Below are 9,566 nucleotides of genomic sequence, written 5' to 3'. Positions count from 1 at the left end.
CAAACTCTTGAACCCATTATTCTTTTCGTAGGCTGTTAGGATTTTTCTTCTTACCTCCCCAAAATATAAAGTAGCATCTCCACTCCTATCTTATTCTTATTCCTCAATTCCATTATTGTCCACGTCACCAAGGACAAAATCCAATGCCAACAAGAATCTAATGTCATATATTCTTTGCGGGTGAACAAGTAGCCCATTTTTTTTTTATATCAAATAATAAAGTCAATTATGGAAAGAACAAACATCTTCTATTATGAAACTGCAGAATAATTCATTTCATATTGAGCAATACTCTAAAGTTTGAGAGATCATATTCTTTACCTAAAGGGTTGACTAGAAAGTAGATAGGAAAAAAAACATTAAGGGGGATCGGTACTAAGTTTTTACAACAAATTATTGATAATCACAAGAAAACTTATGTGATACGATTGAAGATAGTTTTCTTCAATAAAGGAAAATTTATCTCAAAGAAGATTCAAAGTTTTTTTTTTTTTTTTGTCTATATTCAACAGATTACCGCAGAAGTACATATATAAAATAGTCAATAAACAAAGTAGAAGTGATATCACATCCAACCCCAATTAAGTATTTACACACACACACATATATAGCTTTGTTATTTTATTTTTGGTAGCTGCTGTTGCTGAGACTCCAAGGAGAAGGGTATAGGTCCTGCAAGGAGTTTCCGTGAAGAAGTACTGATATCCTGAACATTCTTGCTAGTGTCGAGAAGTGAAAATTTTCTTGTTCTATGAGTCTCCAGTAGTCGAAAGGTCCAATGAAGAACATTGGGTGCAAAAACCTTGTAAAGGAGGAATATTCCATACCAGCTAGGGTACTTCACATATGCATCACCTTTACATGCTCTTGATACGGTCAACCTTGCAAAATCTGCCACTGCCCCATTTGTCACATGAACCTAGAAGCAAAGAACTTAAAACTCAAAAAAAAAAAAAAAAAATTGTATTTTTCAACCGATAAGCGAGAAAAACAAATAAATAAAAGAACTTACTTCACTTTCTTCTCTTTGGTGCATCTCTGCACCCTCCTCTACCATGAACTTTCCTTTCATCATTTCGCTACCAATCCAACCATGGGTTGCGATTGTTATCCCAACCTCATCTTTCAATTCAAACCTTAATGTCTCATAGAAGTTTACCAGAGCTGCCTTTGCAGCCTATCAATATATGTTTAATGCACAACAAAATAAAAATATTGAATTGTCAGTTTTGTTTAATTAAAAATAAAGGGAAGAAAGTATCATCACATGAAATGAATAAAATAAGGAGGAAAAAAAGAAAAAGAAAAATGGAAGTTTTATAACCAACCATATAAGTGTTATATATAATTAAAATCATCGATCTACTTAGAATCTTTACACATAAACCTCCCTTCCACCTCCTCTCTTTTTTGAAAAGTGAATTGAGTGAGTGTCAAAGTTTTTGAAGTGTAACAATTGGTAGTAACAAGTTGATGATAAAATTCAACTTAGTTTTTGTTTTTTGTTTTTTTTTTTTTGTCAATGGCATTTCAAATGACTATATGTCATTGCATGTTAAGTGAACTCATCTACTAAGAAATTACTCAATGGTTTAAATGTGAAGTGCTCTTGATTTGAACTAAGCATGAATTGTGCATGCTTAGGGGGGGGGGGGGAGTATGAATTGTACATGAACACAAGAAAAGAGCATTAATGAGACCTTCAACCAGATCTTAATTTTCTTTAATAGATGCTTACAGCGTATAAGCTAATTCTTGGTAAAGGTAACCAACTCTCAACTGATGCATTAACTATGATCCGACCATTACTTTGACGTAGGTAAGGAAGAGCAACATAAGTAGGATAAACATTTCCCCAAAAATTGATGTCCTGAGAATGATAAAAATCAAACCAAAATGTTTCAAGAATTTCACCATGCATTAATAGTCATCAAAGTTAAGAACAAATTCAAGGTAGATGACTCCCAACTACATTTTTCTTACAATTATATCAATGTTATTTCCAATTCTTACCATCAAATGAGGGAACATAGAAGTGTCGGTAACCTCCTCGAAGTAAAATGCATGTCCCAAACTTGTTGTGTTGACTAGGTGATCCACTATAAAAAGATCAAGGAATAAAAAAAGATAAAAAGAGTTCTGAGAAAACACATAAATAAAAATATATGAAATGTCATAAATATTAGGAATATAATTTTAATGCAATAAAACATATATTATATTTGACTTTATATTTATAAAAACTCCTTTAGTATATTAATAACTATGTACACTCCATGCACAACCCTCACAATATATTTATTTCACTTCCACAATTCATTGTCATAGCTTTTTGTCAAACTTCATGTCCAAGATATTGACAAGTAGTCTTTGAATATCTAGAAAGGGTATGGAAAGAGTTATGTGTCAATATAGATGGAGTATGACAATAGATGATAGTGTATCATTCATTTTTGTGTATATATACAAGACTGGATGCTGCAAGTTAGAAATCCATATCATTGTGTTCGATGTGTATAAAACATCTTTCTAACATTGTACATTGTGTGTAAACATAGGGGCTAGGGTGCAGGCGTTGTGGAAGTGAAGGGAAGGATAGGGGTTGGGAGGAGAGGTTAGGTGGGAGAGAGAGGGGTTTACCATGCCCATGAAAGTTTATTGCTTCACGGATGAATCTCCTACAATCCTCTTCTTTAATGACATCTGCAGCAATGAACATTACATGCTTTGCGCCCATTAGCCTTGCATTCTCACTAATTACTCGAAGCCTATACTCTCTTCGTGCAATCAACACAAGATTCGCACCCATCTTTGCATATTCATATGTTATTTGCTGATATTACAAAATGATCAGTATTCAAAATGAAAATCTTAGCATGCATGTCATTGGCATGGGATTGAGAATAGCTATGGACAATAAAATTTATTAGAAAATGGAACTTTTAATTTGTGGAATGAAAATAAAATTGTAACAATACTCTTGGCTTATGTTTGGTTCTTGGAATGTTTACTTCTACAATAGAATAGTCATAATATATAGATTGTATCACTTAAAGTCCAAAAAAATATATATATATATCATCTTAAAGCAATAGTGATGGAAAAAATTATATTAATCCACAACACATTTTTTTATTCTACCAATGAAATGCTAATTTCTACTCCATGTTAAATAGAATAACACATACCTTTGCATGGGTGACTTTCTTGTAAATTATGAGAAAGTCAAAAGCCTTCTAAGAATGATACCAGAAGAATAATTATACCATAATGATCATATGGGCTGATTTTTAAATCAAAAAACGAAAAGCATTTTCCTACTTTTCATTAGTTCAAAACATTTGCAAAGAAACAAAGTGGAAGAAAAATATAGATTTTAAGAACATATAGTTGTGGAGAATTTCATTTTATAGCATTTAATGATTATTACAAAAAAGAAGGGGTAAGAAGATAGCTAACAATCGACATAATCCCCAATAAGATGGTGTAGCACAATGAAAAATCTTATGATATATAACTTAGTTATTGAGAAAAAATAGTTAATACGTCTATATGTTGAACCAATCTTTGACACAATTAAGCAGTTCAAAATGAGCTGTACAAATCATGATACAAATGCAAGTTGTAGGAAAATATTTAGGAATTTTGGTTGCATAGCTTATGCAAATGTTCCCTCATAGTATTGGTAAAAGCTTGATGAAAAAAGAAAGAAGTATATTTTCTTTGGGTATGTAACAAATCTAAAGGATGTTGTTTGCTAAATCCAAAGTTAAATGAAATAATTCCTTGAGATCAAGGGTATTCAATATGCATGGTCCATCCAAAACCTTCAATAATCAAAATTTTGCCTAAATGCAAGCCATATTCAAGTCCATTTGAACCTTCCAGATCATCGAAAACTTCAAGGTGACAACCAAGCTTTTCAAGAAAAAATTACTCTGACTCGAGAACTTCCCCAAAAGGGTACATTCCTCAAAAGAAATCTATGAAACATGTGATATTATGTTTTTTGCTGATGAGACACAGTTTTTTGGCATAGCAACAAAAAAGAAAAAAATTTGGGTAAAAATCATGGATGAAGAAATTGCAATAATTGAAAAGAACTATTGTGAGATCTAGTAGATTTACCCAAAGGTAAATAAGTGTGCAATTAGACTAAGTATAAAGAAGATGACATATTTCAAAAGCACAAAAAATGTCCAATCACAAAAGGCTACTCGTAACAGCCTGGAATAGACTTAAATGAAACTTTGGCACCAATAGCTCAAATGAAACAATAAAAACATGTAATTCTATCCTTAGCAACTCAACTAGGCTATGTTACTAGTTTCTCATCTTGATGTCAAATTTGTATTTCTAGAAAATTTGTATAAAAAAAGTTTAAACTGCACAACCTCAAGGTTATATGACAAAATGCAAAGAAGAAATAGCTTATAGGCTACTAATAGCCTTTTGTGTATTAAAACAAGCTCCATTAGCCTCTTATTTCAAACAAAATGGATTTTTTTTTTTTTTAAACAAGTCAAAATGAGCCCTCTCTATATGTGAAAAAAGAGGTAATTAAATTAATAATATAAGGTTTTCTCATCGCTTGCCTTTATATCAATGAGTTAATCTACATAGCCACAAATCAACAATTATGGAAGAATTAGGAAAAAAAAAAAAAAACAATGATGGATAAATACAAGATGACAAATTTGGGTCTTATGAAGATTTTTTTTTTTTTTTTTTCGAATTCAAGTTTGGTGGTCAAAAGGCAAAATATTAATTTATCAAAAATAAAATATACAGAAAACCTACTTAAAGATATTTCATATGAATAATTGCAGCCCAATTATATTCCACTAATAATTTCATATGATGTTAGTTATGGAATATACGTATTTGCATAAGAATGTATGGTGGTAGGCAAGGTGCTCACCAACTCTAGTTGACTATAGCCCCACTTTTCTAAGAAAAAAATATTAGGTATATTATATATCGGATCTAGCACGATTTTATCATGCCTCTCGATCTGTATATGTATAGATATATGGAAAATTCATAATAAAATCATGTGTATACACCAGTATACTTAATAAATTCTCCTTTACCAAGTGGACTGCAAGTTGGTGCACTTGCTCTGCGGCGTACAGCAAAAGGCCAGCTCTGCGAGGCTTACAGCTATGTATAATGAAAAATTACATACTATATACGCTTTTAATAATTAAGTACAATCAAATAACGATAAATAACAATAAGACTTCTGATCAGTCCAATAATAAGAACGAGCTAGCTGGGATTGAACCTAAACCAATTTTATTTTTGACAAGAAAAATCTACGACGCACCAGTCTGCAGATTCTGTGGTAGCTAGCTAGCTATTTCAAGTTATTTTCTATAAACATACAGCCGGGGGCATAAATAAATATTAATTAACTAGAGAATAGATGAATGGTTAATTGGTGACTATAAATGGTGAACGGTGGGGGTTACCTCGCCGATGGCGGAGGAAGCTCCGGTGACAACCACCACCTTATCTTCCATATTTTCACAGATGCGGCTGCTGCTATAAATCAGCTTCTCGCATGCGTTGATGAATGTCATGGCTGGCCACGCCAAGGCCAGCATCACCAGGTACGCAGGAGGCACCACCAAATCCAAGAAACTATTCAGCAGATCCATTTACGTTCGCAGAGACACAGAGAGATCTGTACTGTGGAAGATATATATAAAATATATATGCATGCAGAAAAACAGAGAGAGAGAGAGAGAGAGGAAAAAGATGAAAGAGAGGATGAGGGGATGGGGTTGGGGTGGCTTGACAATTGGCGTCTAGTGCTAAATGATGAACACGCACCATGGTCACATGCAGAAGAGGCTAGGCGTGTGCGACGCATGCGTGTCCACGTACGTAAGCCACTTGGGGCCCCGCCCCAATTTGCTGCATGCAGCCGTACGTCAATAAACTAACAAAATTCCCCACATAGGCTCGCCTCCACCTGGAGAGTCTCATCAAATTAATTAAATGGTTCAATTTGTCCGTTACAGTAACATTCGTTTTTAAAATCCCATCTAATTCACGGCTTAAGTTTCTCTTCTTTCTTTTTAATATTTTTTAAAATTTTGATATTGTGTCATCTTTATCTAGAGATCGCAATATGAATTGGAGAGTTGGATTGGGATAATAAATGCCTAGAATTTAATAAAACGTGTTAGGCTGTGGTTGATTCATTTATAAATAAGTAAATAAATTATAAATTTGAACCCGCCAATTAATAAATATATGGGATATAAACGGATCGGATACTTGTAAAAATGAGAAATGTTTCTAAAAAAAGCAGTTATATATATATATACATATATATATATATATATATATCTTAAAATCTTAACAAACAAACTTAAAATTAATTTAAAAACAACACACCAATTTATAGTTTTTCTCTTTAATATTTCAAAAAAATCGATTTGCAATTTAAGAAACAACACCAATAACCTAATTATCATTTTCTTCTCCTTTCCGTTTCAACAATTGTGTTTTTTCACTCTTCAATATCTTTAGATATCATCGATTGATTTCTTCTCTTTTAATTTCTCTTCCTAGTTAGCCATGGCTATTGCCCTAACCCGGCCTCTACCTACCAACAAGTTGCTACATGAACCTAGCCAATCCAAAATTGAGTCACTCGGGGTCTGGTTCTCACATCTGAGAGACTTAAATAATTTAATAAAACAACGAAATGGCCAAGAAAAATCAAATATATTCATATAATAGTCTAATAAAAATCATATCCAAGACATCACCATACAATATTTTAAACATGATTTTAGATTGTAAAGAATTTAAAAAACATCTGAAAGAGAACATGAAAAAGTGAGATACTGTTGAAAACAGTAACCTTGACTGAATCTGGAGATGGCCGGCAGCCGACATTGGAGATTGGAAGGCAACCTACTCCACCTATCAGCCCACTTCCGTTGAAGTTTAATTCCTTGATTATATTGTTGTATGATTTACTATAAATAGGTGTGTGTATGTGTTGTGAAAGTGTAGTGTGTTGAGAGAGTAATAGCCAGTGAGCTAGAGAGTTCTGTTTCTTGAAGTTCTTTGTATTTTCCAAATTGAAATATATTTGTTTGGTATTTATCCTCACTGAGTTTCAGTCACATCCAGTGACTGAGTGTACCTCTCCACCCATCAGTGGTATCAGAGTGTCCAGAAACGCTGAAATCCGCCAAACAGGGGCAAACAAAGAAAAAATCCTATTTTCTCTCAGTTTTGAAGTTGCTCAAAATTCAAAATTGAGCATACCATTTTGAAATTCGACTAGAGTCGATTCCAACGGTAAAAACCAAGTTTCAAACGGTCACCGAGAGACTCCGCACGCGCTCCCACGATCCCTCACACGAAGATAGCGTCCTTCCCACACGCCTTACGCGCCGACGAAGACTCCGCAGACGGCGACACGCGTCTTCTTCGCTCTATTGGCGACCCGCGACCTGGATCCGCGACCCGCAATGCGGATCCGTACCCGAGACTTGACCCGCATCCGACCCACTCCCAGCAGTAGACACACGGCACGCGCAGAGCACGCCACGTGGCGTAACGGAATCATTAACGCCGTTAAACGGCCGTTAAGTTAAACCGGTTAGTTTAAAAATTCACCAGAATTTCCTATAGCCGGTTCAGTGATTTTTAGACCGGTTCTTTGTAAGAAAAAACTGGTTCCTAAGGTTTTTTGACCTTCGAAACACATTGGCGGCATCATATATTCAAAAATCAACCCTCATCTTTCTGTTTTTATTTATTAAATTCGATGGCTAACAGTACTACCTAATCGGTCATTCCAAAATTGACCCGGGAGAATTATGACAATTGGTTGATTCAAATGAGAGTCCTTCTAGGTGCTCAGGATGTCATGGACATCGTTGAAGATGAGTATAGAGAAAGCCCATCAAAAGAAGCCGAAGCAGCTATGCCCGATGCTCAAAGAACGATCTTGCGAGCCGATCGAAAGAAAGATTGTAAGGCGAAATCCATAATCTACCAAGGCCTTAATGAGGCCACGTTTGAAATTATCGCCTCCGCCAAGACATCCAAAGAAGTCTGGGACTCTCTCCATCGAAAACACAAAGGTGCAGATAAAGTAAAAAAGATTTGTCTTCAGACATTGCGAGGTGAGTTCGAATCTCTCAAAATGAAGTCTACTGAATCCATTGCAGACTACTATACATGAGTAATGGTAGTATCAAATCAAATGAGAAGAAATGGAGAGACTCTCAATGACGAGAGAATTTGTGAGAAAATTTTGCGATCTTTAGATCCAAAATATGATTATATATCTGTGACACTAGAAAAAACAAAAGACTTGGAAACAATGTCTGTAGAAGAACTTGTGGGCTCATTCCAAGCCCATGAGCAGAAAGTTAATAGAAGAAGTGATGATAAAGTACTGGAGCAAGCTCTCCAAATGAAGTTCTCCCTCACTGCAGATAGATACAACAAAGAGGGGACGTCACAGCAAGGAAGAGGACGAGGCCGAGGATCTCGTGGAAGAAATTCTGGAAACTTTGACTCCAGAGGAGGTAGCAGAGGTGGAAGAGGTCCCACTAGAGGAGGACGAAATCAACAGAGTTATGTCCCACGAGGCAGAGGACAAGGAAGAAGAGGAGGATACAATAACCGCTCGAATGTAGACAAATGAAACATTCAATGCTACAACTGTCATAAGTACAGACACTATAGCAATGAATGTTGGGGGCGATAACAAGAAAATGTTAGCGAGGAGGTTAACATTGCTGAAACTGAACATGCAGAGGGAGAGTCATTGATGCTGATGGCACACAATTCAACTCCCTAGGACCAAAGTGTTTGGTACCTTGATTCTGGAGCCAGCAACCATATGACTAGCAGAAAGAACCTATTCTTTGAACTTGATGAGAAAGTTCAGGGGGAGATCTCTTTCGGCGATAATTCTAAAATCTCAGTCCGAGGGAGAGGAGATGTTTTGATCAAACAGAAGTCTGGAGATCATGCTTACATCTCCAACGTCTACTATGTGCTAGCCATGAAAACTAATATACTTAGTCTCGGACAGCTCATGGAGAGAGGCTATCGAATTAGCCTCAGTGATAAGCAGATGGTGATAATAGATGCTCGAGGAAAGCTTGTTACTCGAGTTCAAATGGCAAAGAATCGAATGTTTCCGCTCGCCATCCAACATGATACGTCAAGGTGTTTGAGCGCTATCATCAAAGACAAAGACTGGCTATGGCATCTAAGGTATGGGCATTTAAATTTTGAAAGTTTGAAACAATTGGGAAGCAAGAAGATGGGGAAAGGCTTACCCAATATCCACCATCCAAATGTAATATGTGAAAGCTGTATTCTGAGCAAGCAACGCAGAAACAGCTTTGGAAAGCAAGCCAACTAGAGATCAACCATGCCACTCCAGCTAATACACACAGATGTGTGTGGTCCATTAAGACTATTTTTGAATGGACAGAATCGATACTTCCTCACCTTCATCGATGACTACAGTAGGAAGACCTGGGTCTACTTCCGAAAAAGAAAGTTAGAGGTGT

At 35.5% G+C, this 9,566-nt stretch overlaps 1 protein-coding gene across 2 annotated transcripts; it reads right to left on the bottom strand.

Moving 5' to 3' along the window:
• Positions 1 to 458: 458 nt before the first annotated feature.
• On the bottom strand, positions 459 to 5,793 carry LOC131162320 (11-beta-hydroxysteroid dehydrogenase B). Of its 2 annotated transcripts, XM_058118663.1 has the most exons (6): positions 5,475 to 5,793; positions 2,641 to 2,833; positions 2,014 to 2,099; positions 1,739 to 1,870; positions 1,013 to 1,177; positions 459 to 919 (listed from the first exon to the last, which is right to left on the bottom strand). In XM_058118663.1, exons 1-6 carry the CDS (start codon positions 5,661 to 5,663, stop codon positions 617 to 619), a joined length of 1,068 nt encoding a protein of 355 aa, XP_057974646.1. In that variant the 5' UTR covers positions 5,664 to 5,793; the 3' UTR covers positions 459 to 616. The 2 variants fall into 2 exon arrangements, with proteins under 2 accessions (XP_057974646.1, XP_057974647.1); XM_058118664.1 differs by lacking the exon at positions 1,739 to 1,870 and having other exon boundaries at positions 5,475 to 5,777.
• Between the last annotated feature and the right edge of the window lie 3,773 nt (positions 5,794 to 9,566).

The sequence above is a fragment of the Malania oleifera genome, chromosome 8 (genome assembly GCF_029873635.1).
Source record: "Malania oleifera isolate guangnan ecotype guangnan chromosome 8, ASM2987363v1, whole genome shotgun sequence".
Taxonomy (NCBI): Eukaryota; Viridiplantae; Streptophyta; class Magnoliopsida; order Santalales; family Ximeniaceae; genus Malania; species Malania oleifera.
This window is presented reverse-complemented; position numbering and strand designations above follow the sequence as displayed.

Coding starts and splice junctions, on each gene's coding strand:
- LOC131162320 (XM_058118663.1), bottom strand. CDS start 5,663: ATGGATCTGCTGAATAGTTTCTTGGATTTGGTGGTGCCTCCTGCGTAC. Junction 1,178..1,738: donor CAAGAATTAGCTTATACGCT/GTAAGCATCTAT, acceptor ATATATTGATAG/GCTGCAAAGGCAGCTCTGGT. Junction 920..1,012: donor ACCAAAGAGAAGAAAGTGAA/GTAAGTTCTTTT, acceptor CTTTGCTTCTAG/GTTCATGTGACAAATGGGGC.